General features: G+C 45.2%; 1 protein-coding gene across 3 annotated transcripts in view; it reads left to right on the top strand.

The window, feature by feature from the left end:
* Positions 1–5,761: 5,761 nt before the first annotated feature.
* Positions 5,762–14,389, top strand: part of ptprz1b (protein tyrosine phosphatase receptor type Z1b) — a 34,298-nt gene continuing 25,670 nt past the window's right edge. For all 3 annotated transcript variants that reach the window (XM_019891870.1, XM_019891869.1, XM_019891868.1), the window contains exon 1: positions 5,762–6,125. In XM_019891870.1, the coding sequence (XP_019747429.1) occupies positions 6,068–6,125 (58 nt within the window). In that variant the 5' untranslated portion in view covers positions 5,762–6,067. The remainder of the gene's footprint in view (positions 6,126–14,389) is intronic.

Genomic DNA, 14,389 nt, shown 5'->3' with positions numbered 1-14,389 from the left:
TCTCATCATCGATAAAAAAAAAAAAAAAACACATTTAATTACTGCCAGTGTTGGAAAATTACATATAGAACAAAAACATGTCAGGGAAGGCTACTAGAACATCAGAACCTTATTTTGGGCGAGAGGCATTTAAATAATGGCAGTTTTGTGCCAACTCCTACTTTGCACACTTGCGCAGATCATCTGTTTTTTTGTTGACTTCCCCTCTCAATTTTTTTTCAACTGGCTTACACAGGTTAAATGTTGGATTACTGACTCAATTTTAAAAATAGACATATACTGTATTACCAAAACTTCTGACAAGGGTGTGTAGACTTTTTATATCCACTTTGTCTAACTTGGATAAATCATTTGCGCGCTCCAAAAAGTAGTTTTGTCTAGTTTAGGCCCATTCAAATGAAAGTGGTTTCCCAAGTAGGCTGTTTTTGTCAACCGGCTATTTGGATGCACAATAGCGTGTGTGAGAGCTTTACAGCGAGTTAAGGCATAATTAATGCGCCGTGTTGATTACCTCTCTCCTTCGTCTTCTTTTTTTTTTTCTCCCCCCTTCCTTGCTTTTCCACTCCAGCCAACAATGATGAAGAAAAGCCCCAGAGGTTGCCATGGCGCCCATCAGCAATCCATCTCCGTTTGTGTGCTCATGTGGACCGAGGGGGAATAAAAAACAGGAAAACCTCTGCAGAGGATGCGTTGCTCGCAGTCCTTTTAAGAAAGTAAGTGTTTGGCGCATTCGATGTAAATGCGGACAGACTCTAATTTACACTTGATGTCACATATTTAGTGATCCCACTTTTCACGGGTTGATTTAATTCTACATGGCGAGTTCCTTTTTCCGAGAGCCTCAACAACCCGTGCGGGGGTGTCAGAAAATTGTCCGCCGACAGTGTCAACTCATAATATCAGTAGTTGACTTCGCAGCGTAGGAGAAGTGTTGAAGTTGAAATGATAATAAAGCCACAGATTAGCCCGAATTCTTGACTTAAATCTACGCCGCGCTTGCTTGGTAGAATTTTGCGCAGTTAATGTCTCGACGTTACATCCTGCATATGAATTCATGGTTTATTTGCTTTTATTTTAGCGTCAGCTAAATAATTGATTACATTTTAATATATTGCTCTTTTAAATAGACAAAAGGGAGTAGACCTTGAAAAAAAAAAATCACTGCAGAATAAATCGCAATTTCAACATTAACCCTTTAAGGGCCAGCGGTCACTACAGTGGACAGCTTATCAGGTTCCGGCGTGCACGAAAGGGTGAAGGGAAACAAATCAATATGTCCTGCAAAATGCACCGACACGCACTGATTATCGAGGAAAAGCTTTGACGCTCGGGTAAATTGAGGCAAACGGAAGAGGCCCACAAAACCGATTTGATTCTCTTTAATCTGGTGACCTACTTTATATACAGCAAGCCACAAGCCCGCCCACTTCCTGCTGTTACATAATGGAGAGAGTCATGGACAAATCATTTGAACAGTTTGCGATTGAGAATTAAAGTAAAGGCTACCAAACAAAAAAAACAAACAAACAAAATTCCAAGTGCTGAATGTCTCATCGAGCCACTCCTGCTTTCACGAGAGGTGATCTGTTCCAGGACGAGTTGTGTCGGTAAATGTGCACGTCTGGCCCGGCTTTCATCTTCATATAAGTGCACCTCATTCGTACTGACCCCTGACCATGGAAAATGGCTCTTTCTCCCCCCCCCTCCATTCTCCAGCTGAGGTCCACCTCTCCTTATCACGTCCTCAAAAACATGCTTGGAATCTGCGAAATAGAACGAGGCGTTTTGGTGGCTTTTATTCAAGGTCGCATGGCGTAGTTGACAACCATTGGGAGTTTTTGAGTGACAAATAACAGCGGTTATGACTCACCCTTTCCAAACCAGCGTCTCGATATTTTGTGTGTACTGTACAGCTTTTGCGATTTTGGCCTCACTTTGATAGCAGCGTTTTTTTTTTTTTTTTGGTGTCTTCAGGGTTTGGTCATTGACATCGAAGTTGTCGTCATGCCGGAGGTGAGTCTTTGTTCATCAAACACAAATAGTTTGCACGAAAATACCCTCTTGAACCAAATTTCAAGAATACAGTAACCAAAAGCCCCAAAATACTTTCCATCAGGCGTTCAGAGTATGGTTTTATGTTGACAGGCTAATCACCGCGACTCAAACATAAACCTTGACCGGGAGATGTAATAAAAGTGTGAGGGGATGAGTCACGTGTCTTGAAGAGCGACGGCAAAACCTTTTAATGATCCGGGAAGGTAAATGTCAGCTCACAGACAAACACACATGTGAAAGGCACACACACTCACACACACACAAAGATGGAGCCACTTTTTGGAGTGGCCTGACGCCATCTTCCGCTTATTTTTTTTTGTCTCTTGCCTTTCAAAAAGAAAGTATCACGGATCTCTCAGAGGAGGAACAAATTGATTCTTAAATGGAGCGCGAGTGTCCCTAAAGGAACATCTTCCCGGCAACGCATCCTTTTAATTAATCCGAACAGAGAGACTATCAATAAAAACGCTCGCAGTTAAACTCCCCCCCCCCCCGCCTTAATCTCTCGGGCCTCGACAAAACAGACACCCGCCAAATTATCCTCGGCCCGATATGATTTTAGACGGTGTCAGTTGCACATAGCAGACAGTCTGCCCACTCATCGTTTAAGCCACACTAACCGCACATGGCCTCACACTCACCACTGATGGCATTTTATACACGCGCGCGCGCACACACACACACACACACACACACACACACACACACACTGAGGGCTACACTCTGCGCTCACGCGCGCGCGCACACACACACACACACACACACACACACACACACACTGAGGGCTAAACTCAATGTTAACTGTCAAGCATGCTGTGGCCACGACAGTGACCTCCAGTTGCCGCCACAGGAAGTCAATAACACCGCCAACTCAAAACCCGTGAATCAATGGCAAAAATTTTTTTTTTTTGCTAGGTAAGTCAGAAATTGTTTGTACACATTTTATGCGCTCCCGCTAATCTAAGCACGATATTTTGATTAATATTGTGTGTCTGGAATATTAATTACGCAGCAAGTTCCACCGTTTTTTTAACCCATCTCAGGGGGCGTGGCTAATTTGTCACTTCCTGTCGACTGAAAATGACATCACAGTTCCTCAGGACTCGCGGCCAATCATGGCTCACCTGTTCTCTGGGTTGAGTCGTGTGTCGTTCGCAAGGCGCTGTGTTGTCATTTTCGGTCGACAGCAGGGGGCAGTACAAGGGAAAATGTCATGGGACATAAAACCGATTATTGTCAAGAATTTTGTTTTTTTACTTCCATTTTTAATCACTTCAAAACTTTTCTGACTTACACCCACAAATGTTATACTCACCTCTCATTCACACCTAAAAAAAAATTCTCATGGTCACCCAAAAAACTCACGTTCACTAGATTCTCACTTTCACAATTTCTGACTTACCCCAAAAAAATTCTCACCAAAAAAAAAATCTCAAAACCCTCTCAAACCTCAGATTTCTTATTCATACTAAAAACTCATACAACCCAAAAAACCGTCACATGCACAAAATACACCAAAAAACACTCACATAGACTGAAACGCCTCATAAAAAAAGAAATACCTCCTACACACAAACCAAAGGACTTCTCAGATTTGCAAAAAAAAAAAAAAAAACCCTTTCCAATGAACCTTTCAATTCCACCCCAAAAAAACTCTCACAGGCCTCAAAAATATTATATGTAAACCAAAAAAACACTCAGAGAAAAAAAACATTTACACCAAAATAACCCCGAACAAAAAGCCTTTGCACACACCAAGAAACCTCAGGCTTCCCACCAAAAAAACTCTCATGACCACCAAAGAATGTCTCACACACAACCAAAACCCCTCACTCTCACCCAAAATTCATTTGCAGAACTCAAAAGATTTTCACATGCACCAAAAATTCCTCTCGTGCACACACACAAAAAAAATAGGTTTCACATGAAACAATATATCTTCGTTACCTCTACCAAATGAAACTCTCACACATACACTCAGACATTTTTTGAAGCGCGAACGCTATTTTTGGCCCATGAAGCGCCTCATATTTTTCTCCTACATGTGTTTGTCACTAAACGTGCCAAATTTGTGACCATGTCACAAGACAAATTCAAGCACTTTGTAAGTGACGCTCTCACACACACACACATCGACCTACAGTATATCCCCGGAAGCACGGGACCTGAGAGGATATTGTAACAAACATTGGGACCGAAACCTTGGACCTACAAGTGGGACAAACAGGCTCCCCTGGCAGAATTAAAAGGGGATTATCTCTCTTAATTTATGCTAATGAATGCACACTGAGTAACGAGAGTAGCTTGTTCTTGAGAAACCCAGGCCCGTCTCTCGCATTCTCACACACAACAACTCAAAAGCTGCCACCGCACTGTGTTTTGGAACCATTGAAGCCTGTTGAATGTGAACTCCCGACTCATTCTTTTTTTTTTTTTTTTTTCCCAGCGCACACACTCGGTGTTGTTCGCGCGGGTCCTCGAGGCAAACGTTGTTCTCCAACCTTTTACATTAATACACACTTTATTTCCGCTGTGGGAGAGTTTTGTCTTGTTCCGCCGTGTGGGGCTGCTCCAGATCAGTGGACCAAAGCCTTTGTTTCTCGACAAATTATTCATCCAGACATACTGTGATCAGTGGGGTCTTTATGATTCCGCTGAATCCCGAGTTCCTTGAACGCATCCTCTCATGGAAGTCCCCCAAAAGAGACTTGAGTTTCTTTGTTTGGCACTTAGCGGGGACTTCATAGTCATCTGTAGATATGGCAACCATGTGAATAGATTAAGTGCTGCAAAAATGTGACACGATCACCCCACTGGGATTCTTCTTTAACCCTTTCACGCACCCTGTAACCTGATAACATGATAAGCTGTCCACTGTAGTAACCTCTGTCCCTGAAAGTGTGAAATTCTTTTTATTTTAATTGACATGATTGAGCAATACTGTGCACTGGCGACAGCAGCTCCAAGGCGTAATTTATGTAGTTTTTCTTTAGACCCCGCTCGTAAAGCTTGTCCCACAGTCTTTTCATTTCAGAAAAAGATCAAATGCTATTCTTACTTTTCGGCCATTCAAAATAATTGGAGGGAAAATCGATCAATGTAGAATTTATTCCAACTCTTCGGCTAGTTTACATGCTGTGGGAATAAGTAGACCGTGGATGGGCAAATCTGGCCCGACTCTCGGGCTGCACTTTAGCCACCCCGTTTTTTTTCTTTTTATTTCTTGAAAAATATTCATTTTGTGTTCACGACAGAAGGTGGGGGAAATGTGGACAGAAAACTCGGAATATACTCAAAAGTCTATTGTCTGGCCTGGCACCTGGGGGGTCCAAGCATATTTCAACGGGGGCCGGTGCCCCCTTGGCAATTTAGGCTAGGACCGGCACTGGAAAATCGGATGCGATGCAGTTCAACAACCATCGTAATAAACACATGATGGGGGGCTTTTGATGACATTTGTGTCTAATTTAACCCTTTCAGGGACAGCGGTTACTACAGTGGACAGCTTCTCATTTTATCAGGCTCCAGGGTTGCATGAAAAGGGTTAATATCGCCCAAGTGATTCCAGTGTCTGCACTAAAGTGCAGTTTTATGCAACGGGAGCTTTCACGATGAAAGACACTGATTGGATGTCAAGTGCGAGCACACGCGCACACACACACACGCACACACGCAAATCCCTGGAGTCAAATCACCAAGACGCCCCTCATTCATTTTCATTCAGGCAGTGGGTGGCGCTCCCCTTCATCCCCGCTTTGCGGCTCGCGAGCGCGCGTCCGCATTCATCCGGCCAGCCGGCGAGCCAGACGGAGCTTCCTCCCCCCCGTCAGACCCGAGCCGAACCCCGCCGAGCGCCAGCGTCGACTGGCGGCGTCAACGCATCACGCACGCACGGACGCGCGCACCGGCGGGATGACCTGCTAGCGCATCTCGACGCACACGACGCGCGTTTCTCCCCCCCCCCCACTGCCAAGCGACATTCGGCCTCTCTGCGTGTCCTTTTCTCGCGACCATGGAGACGGTCCGGGTCCACGAAGTCCTCTCCCGGCTTCTGCTCCTCAGCCTCGTGGGTAAGAAAATCTCATTTAAATCATATTTCGGATGCACATTCCCGTGATTGATTATGATAATGCGCATTTGATGAAACTTTTATTTTTTATTTTTTGTGGCCAAAGCATCTCCAACATGCCAACATTGCGTATATTTTCCAAACTGTGCCGCGTTTTGGTAAAAGATTGTGCTGGCAGATGCGGCCACATGTTGAAGAGTTCATGTAGTGATGCCGTTTGCTGCGGTGCATGCGTGCGACTCCTTCGAGCAGCCTCAACTATTCTTAATGAGCATGTGGAGCGTGCGAAGCGCTCAACCCGAACCGCTGGCTGCACTATCCCGATTCACAGCATTTGTATCGTGCCATACCGTGAACTCGCTGTCTGTCTACCCCACTTGGAAGCATCTGCATAGGCATTGTTTTACGCTCCTCATTTTTGTTTATTTAACGCTCATCTCTGGAAAAGGGTGGGAGAGGCAAAGCAGGTCGTCCGCTTCATTTATTTTCACCAAATGTTGAGTCGCACATCTCGGTGAAATTGCGAGCGACGTCCGCTGTAAAATATCAGATATTTTTGAATCAAGTGATGACAGGAAAAAGGTGAGATGAGAGATTTAACCCTTTCATGCACCCTGTAACCTGATCACATGATCAGCTGTCCATTGTAGTAACCGCTGTCCCCGAAAGGGTGAAACACACTTTTCAATCTCACAACCAGACCGAACTCACTTTTGTAGCGATCAATTAAGAGCATAATGAAATTCTTTTTTTTTTTTTTTTTTTTTTTAGGAGTCAAAGCAGTGCTATTAATTCCTATGCCAAAACTTATTCCAAGCCTTAGTGGTGTCAAACTCCGTTTTTGTTGCGAGCCATTTTGGATTTACGGCTTCCCTCGGAGGGCCGGTGTAAAATCTCAACGTTATTTCTTACCCATGACAATTTGACATTTCGGTACAGATTTCCGCAAGAATCATGAAAGTTGACACACATGATTTGATCCCGCGGGCCACATAAAATGACGTGGGGGGCCGGATCTGGCCCCCCGGGCCTTGACTTTGACACCTGTGCCTTAGGGGGACTGCTTTGATAACATCTGATTTTTTTTAAATCAGTGTTTGCGTCCTCAATACCTTTTGTTCCATTTGTAATCTCAGCTCAAGGACAAAATTTTTCGAGGCTTCACACTCCCTTTTTGAGCGAGTTGTATTTTCCAGTTTGGAATATGCGACCCTTGTTTTGTGAACGTCAGTTCTTTTTCACTGCTGAAAAACCGAAAGCGGGGAAACAGCAACTCCCTTTGATGGCAAAAGAAACCATAGTCTTATGACTTGATTGGAGAAAAAAAAAAAGCAACACGTTGGATTTGCTGTTGCGAGTTTCTTAGGTAACGCGTTTCCCGACATCGCTGGCCTTCAATGTTCCAGATTTGGTTCCGGCTAGTTGTAGACGAAGAGCCAGCGTTCCCTGCGGCTAACATGGCTGCAGTGTTATCCAACCATCTGTCTCACAGTATGCCAAATCGGTCGCTCCAAAACAGTTTCTTCATTTTGACTCGCGCAGTATCACACGGGCGACAAACAAGCACGCATTCAAATCTGTGTGATCTGGCGGATGCAATCGTTGTGACCTGATTTGTCCGAGCGGTTCCAAACACAGTCTGCCTCGCCTTCGGGGAGTTTTGTTCATCCAACAGAGCATTTGGGAGGACTCGGAGGTCACTGATGTTGGATGACAAGGCCGGCCGGGCTCGCGAGCTCCGGTGCACGAGTGTATTGCTGAATCGTGACTTGAGCACTTGCAGTGTCCCGTGAAATCTGGTCCTCTCACATTAAGTGATTGCCTGATTGTGAATTTGATTGACCTGAATTCCGATCCACCCGTCGGCTGCTCGAGTGGAGCCGTGAGCCTGAACAGGATAAGCCGGCGATTCTCAAAGGGTGTAGTGGTGCACGAGCTCCCTCTAGTGGTTCGCAAAAGAAGCACAGCCTCAGTACAGTTCGGTTGTATTTAACTTTGAGCGTCCCCGTAAAGTGAAAAAAAATGTCTTGTGAATATGGATGATTTTTATTTTCTTTGAAACATTTTTGTCAGTGAGTTTGTTGCTTAAGAAATCACTGCCAAAGTTAATGTAACGCGAAGGCTTTTAAAACCCTAACGATCCGTTCTGATAGCAGGCGGCGATTTACGAGCGAGGCGCTGCCACCGCGCCATATGCTTTGCAGCCACGCGCTCCCTCGGTTGTGACCGCACCTGCTGCTCGTGAATTCCATATGCGCGATTCTCCGTCGCTAAAATCACACCAAACCAATCGGGTTGACGCCAGTCTTGATTATCCGTCTTTTAATTCCGCTCGAACTGGAAATCGACGATAGTCACAGCCCCGGTTTATCGTCGTCGTCGTGTTTTAGGACTTTGGCGTTTCCCCCGTTGTGACACTGAATTATTGCATTGCGCCATTGATGGCTCGCTCGCGCGTGACGATTGGTGTGATGGACTCTAAACAGCCAGCGTGGTATTGATCATTTCTCAGCTCACAAGGCTCCCTTGCCAGCCAGCCAGTCTGTGTTTGTTGTTGCCTTCTGATGATGTCCAAATGAGACGAAAACAAATACATCTAACCACGTCGATGCAAACACGCCACGAATGATATGACGGGTGAAATCTGCCTCGCTCGTCTGCGTCATTTATTGCTTTTATTTACAGTCAGTCGCTCCAACTCATTCCAGGCTCCGTCTGGACGACCTGATACACCGCCGAGAGTTGACCCCGGATTATTGACCAAAAGTATTGATGAACTAGCAGACATCGGAGTGTCGCTTTCCGATGATGTCATTATTTTGGGGTTGAGCTTGGGGGATCGTCAAAGCAAATAAAATGCAGAAATAATCGACGGGTACGTTGTCATCCACGCGTGAAATTTCTCCGCAAAGCAAAAGCCTACTTTTTTTAGTTCCAGCACATGATGAGATATTATTTGTAATTTGCTCCTCTTCCGCCTAATATAAAATCCCTGCTAAAAAGGAGATGATTGCTGCACTAACTTTACCAGCCGAATAAAAACATTCCATGAGGTCAGATAAATCTTGTTAGAACAATTTCCTAAAGACTCATTAGCTGCCTTTAATTTTTTATTTTTAAAATAATTTCCTCCCACAGCTGTTTCAGTCCTCCAAATGGAACATAAGAGAAGAAGATTTTGATGACATTTCCGCACAACAGACGCGGGTGACGCGATCATATGGGTTGGCACTGAGACAAGCCGCAGATGTTACATAAATAATTGATTGACTTTCTGTTGGGGTGTTTTGCCTTCCCCCTTTTGGCGCTTTGGTTTTACCATCCCAAACCTTTTATTCGTAAGTTTGTCTTTAATCCACTTAGCAGCAGCAACAGCAGCAGTCTCCTCTTGCCCTGCCGGCGAGTTGATTTGAAAAAAAGCCCAGCCCGGGTCATGACGACAGCTGCTCGTCCCTTTGATGGCCAAAAAAGGCCGGACAGGAAGCCGCTAGGGCAGGGGTGTTAAACTCATTTCACATTGTGGGCCACATACGGACTCGGTCGATGTCAAGTGGGCCGAACCATTAACATTATACCATACTGTGCTATGAATCACCAAAATATCATCTCTTTCCTTTGTTTTGGTCTCAAGAAGCATTGATTGGCGCTTTCATCTCATTTGCTGTGTTGGGTCTATCTCGGTGACAGACTGAGACTGCTGTTTTCTTCCCCGATCAAAACAATGTTGTCTTCTACTGTGATCAAAACAGTGTGCCCCAGAATCGCATTTTATTTAAAATATTCATTCCGTGTCTTTAATGCATTTTTTTTTCACTTTTAAATTATCCCGCAGGCCGGATTGAACCTCCTTGGGGGCCGGTTCCGGCCCGCGGGCCGTATGTTTGACACCCCATGCGCGAGGCGGGAACACGCTCCAAAGTTTTCTACTCTGATTGACGGAGCGAGTGACGTTTTGCCGGGATGGCAGAAAACAAGCCGGGAGGAACGGCAACAGTGCACCTACTGCAGGTCAAATCAAGTTTGAATGTGGGAAAATTGCCAATTTAGAACAATATTTCATCCAAACATGTCCTCCTTTGTCTATGTTATTCTAAAAAGAATTCACATACATATTGGAAAGGGAAACTTTGGAAATGAAGTAGCATTGCGCCGGCAGACTGTTTGTTGAAAACAGGCCGTGGAAATGATCCAAGCGCTCCCAATTTGCTCATTTAAAGTCGAGTTCGCCCGGTTTTATTTCGACAGCTGCTTCGCTAACCGCCAGCGACAACGTTTGAACGGCTGTTGCGCAACGTCGGATGGCACGCCGCGATCACGGCAGCACCGCCCGTGTCCCGCTTTGCAATTTGCGAACTAAAACGGGAATGCCGAAATTATCTGGATTTTTGTTTTGTTTTTTTAGTTTGCAAACACTTCCAGCCGGACTTTTGCGAGGGAATCACTTGGCAGTCCGCTGAGCTTGGCATTCCGATCACGTCTTTGCCGCGATAATCGGTCGCCAATCAAACATTTGACTTCATCGGTGGTTCTGTGGGAAAAAAAAGACGGCGTCATTGTTTTCCTTGTCAAAAGTGAAGCGGAACCCCAAACCAATTGGTTGAATGAATGTAAAATGCGGTGTTTTTGTGTCTCGTCTGCCAGGGAGAAGGGTCACCCGGGAACTGTGACCAAATGCGAGTTGATTAACGCTCAACCCATCCAACCCCCCACCGCCCACAAAGCACCCTAAAAAAAACCGCTCACGGTCCCGATAGGAACCCGTGAGTAGGAGCTCTGAGAATGACAGTCTGGCCCATTTCCAGCAGCCTTTCCCCTTTTGGCCCCAGTCCCGAGTTCTCAAGTGCTCTCAGCCGGGTGGTGGCCTTTCAGAAGCGAACAGCAAGGGGGGGGGGGTACACATCCTTACCTAAAAGGAACGCTTGTTCCACCGCTCTAAAGCATTCCAGCAGCACCTGACGTCACCGTAATGCGTTGACTCATAATGGGGTTGTAATACAACAGAACGCCTCAATCCATTATTATTATTGTTTTTGTGTGTGTGTGTGGGGGGGGGGGCAGTGGCAAAAATGAGTGAGTGCGCCAAACAAGTGAGGAATTGAAGGGGCATGACCCTCGGCTGAAAGACGGCGAGGACGGGAGATTGTTGCGTCTCCATGGCGACGGAGAGAGACGGATCAGGAAGCCGGCAGGAAGTCGGGTTGCTCCACGTGCCGTAGAGGGCTTTTTTGGTTGTCATATGTACCGTTGTCATGGAAACTCCAACTCATTCCGTCCGAATGCTGATGGACAACGCTTTGACACCAATTCTTTCGTGACGATTTTTCGCAAATGAAGTGTCTTCAGTGTTTGTATCTTCTATAGATTGCAACGTGTGTTGCTTTCTGAGAGCGCATCATCTTTTTAACCCTTTCAGGGACAGCGGTCACTACAGTGGACAGCTTATCATGTTATCATGTTACAGGGTGCAGGAAAGGGTGAATTTTATTTTTATTTTTTCATTTTCATGGCCAACGGCGGCCGTATTAGGATGAAGGACCGCTCCGCCGAACGAATGCGGGATTACTAATCACGCACGCACGCGCAGTATTTTCTCAGTTTGTGCCAAGCGGATGGGATTGGCGCATCTCACTGCTCAGACGAGGCGGGCAGATTAGTGAGGTGAGCTAGAACGCTCACGCCTGCATGCGCACGAAAACGTGTCTGTGCGTTGTTAACATATTTGCATCGATCATTTTGTGATGATTTTTCAAAATTTTATTTATTTTTTTTTGGTAAATTCAACTTGTCTCTTAAAATGCACCCCCGTCGCCGGGTTGTGAGTCTCAGCCCCAGGCTGCGATTTTGAAACCAGCCACGAAGACGAGAAATTTTCACCACACACCCCCACAAGCGCTCCAAAGAAAAAAAAAAAAACTGAGCTGCAGGCTCGAAATGCAGGAAGAAAGCTTATTCATCCTTTTTTTTTTTTTTTTTTTTTTTAACACCTGACTTGAACACCTGCCGGGAGGTGAAAGTTGGAATTCAATTCCACTTTGGAGGCTACGGATCGACAATTTTTTTTTTTTACTGTGGATTTAACATGTGAGCAGGCTCGAGTTTACCCGCTGAACTTCAGTTGATAGTTTTCAGGGAATGAATCGCAACTCTGTGATGTTTTCCTCATTAAAGTGTTTTTTTTTTTAATGCAAATGTAAAACATATCATCAGGCGAAAGATTAACAGCCTTCAAACAAGGTGGAAAATAGGCCGAATAGAAAACCTGCAGTGGGGGAAAAAAAAAAGTCTCCACACCCATTCAGTGATAAAGGGCAGCTAAAAAAAAATCATTCCAAAACGTTTTCCATCTTGAACCTTTGGGAGGGACAGCGGTCACGGCAGTGAACAGCTGATCATGTGATCAGGTGACACGGTGCATGAAAGGGTTGCTGTGACCCGTACAACTCAATTGGTTTGACGAAAAAAAATCTTTTTGAGAGGGATGTCAAAAGAATCAACCAACAACACGCGAAACAGGAGCCCCTGCACACCCGCCGCCATTTAACGTGCCGCTGATTAACCCTCAGTCCGTTTCAGATGTTCTAGTAGGCTTTTCCTGACAATTTTTTATTTTTTTTGCTAACAGAAGCAAAATTTGGTGCTATACACCAATGCGAACACGATTCTACCGAGTTGCCTCTAAATATTATTGCTACAGGTTATTTGACGACGACATGAAACAAATGTCCGGTCGTCCCATTTGGCTGCAAATCTGAAGGATTAAAAAGCAAATTGGTGTCAAAAACAAGCGTGACGTCAACCTCTGGATTTGTCGAATATTTCCATGCTATGTGTGTCAATGTTAAATGTTTGTCTGGAGCGGCTCTTTTTTTTTCATCCCCAGCATGAAAAAAGAGCTGAACTTGAAAAGCGGCACTCAAGGCGCCTCAACTCGATGAAATTGTGCGCAGGGGTGGGGGAAAGCTCAGCTTTCATCCTGCGTTGTGTCAGACTGTCAGAGTATTTATTCATGCGAGCCCTTTTATTAATCCTGCCGTCGTTTACTATTCGGTAAGAGAGTGTAATGTTGATTTATTTATTTATTTTTTCCTCTCTTCATCCTTAGAAGGCGAAATTACGATAACCACATGGCATGAGTCAGTGTTTACCACCGCGCGGTACATATTACACCGGCAGTTACACACGGTTAATCCGATAAATGTGCGGAGGACGCCTCGGGCATGTTCATATTTCATGAAGGTGTTTTGTACGTCTGTGTGTGTGTGGTGTGAAAGGAATGCCAAGTTAAGATATATAAAAAAAAAAAAAAAAAAAAATGGGTGGGGGGTCGACTGCCCCATTGTGCCACATATGTGTGGATGTAACTGTGGTGTTGCATTTCACTCCGTCGTTGGATGTATATGTGCATGCGCACATGTACAGCTGTCCAACGGGGCCCCAAACTCTCACGGTCACCTCACACACACACACACACACACACACACACACACACACACACACACACACACACACACATATGCATTCTCACACAGACACACAGATCCCAATGATAAGCTTGTCTTCTTGGGTTTTAAATTGCAGCCTTTAATGCCGCCCAGGCCGGGCGGAACAATGTACGGTTTGTTTAAAGCTCCACTGTCCTCCACTTGACATAAAGTCTGATCCCATTAACCGGTTCCTTCTGCTGCCGGACTTGAGTGCGAGAGCGATGACGAGACGGAACAGCGAATGTCTGCCGCCGCCCTATCAGCAGGCCGCAAGCGCCCCCTTCCAAGTGGTTGGGTATCAGTCTGCACGTCTGTCTAACCTAATTTAAAAAAAAAAAAAAAAATCACATCCCATCCGTAGGAATATCTCGTTTTGTGGTGGCTCAAACGTCACTTTTCGGGATGTGCGTTGAAACTTAACGACAAGTCTCGAGAGATAAGCTGGCGTTGTGAGGCAGAGAATTGTCACCACGAATCCAACGTGTTGGATTTAATTAAATTTCTGGTACACCTTTCATGCCAACTTCTAAAGTGACTGCAACGCTTCCCTCAATCGGCTTTCCTCTGCTTTGTCTTTATAATTCCTCTTGTGATGACCAGCCGTGCTTCAGTTACCTTGAAAAAGTAACTTTGCCGATAACTTGGTTTTTAAATTCACAATGTTGCGTTGATGACATCCGGCCGCTTAATTGCGAGTGCATTTTAACCGTGAAATTCAAGGACACCGGACGGATAAAATGTTTGACACAGTTTATTGAAGCTAGCTAACACTCTGTCGACA

The sequence above is a fragment of the Hippocampus comes genome, unplaced genomic scaffold (assembly GCF_001891065.2).
Source record: "Hippocampus comes isolate QL1 unplaced genomic scaffold, H_comes_QL1_v1.1 scaffold63, whole genome shotgun sequence".
NCBI classification, from domain to species: Eukaryota; Metazoa; Chordata; class Actinopteri; order Syngnathiformes; family Syngnathidae; genus Hippocampus; species Hippocampus comes.
This window is presented reverse-complemented; position numbering and strand designations above follow the sequence as displayed.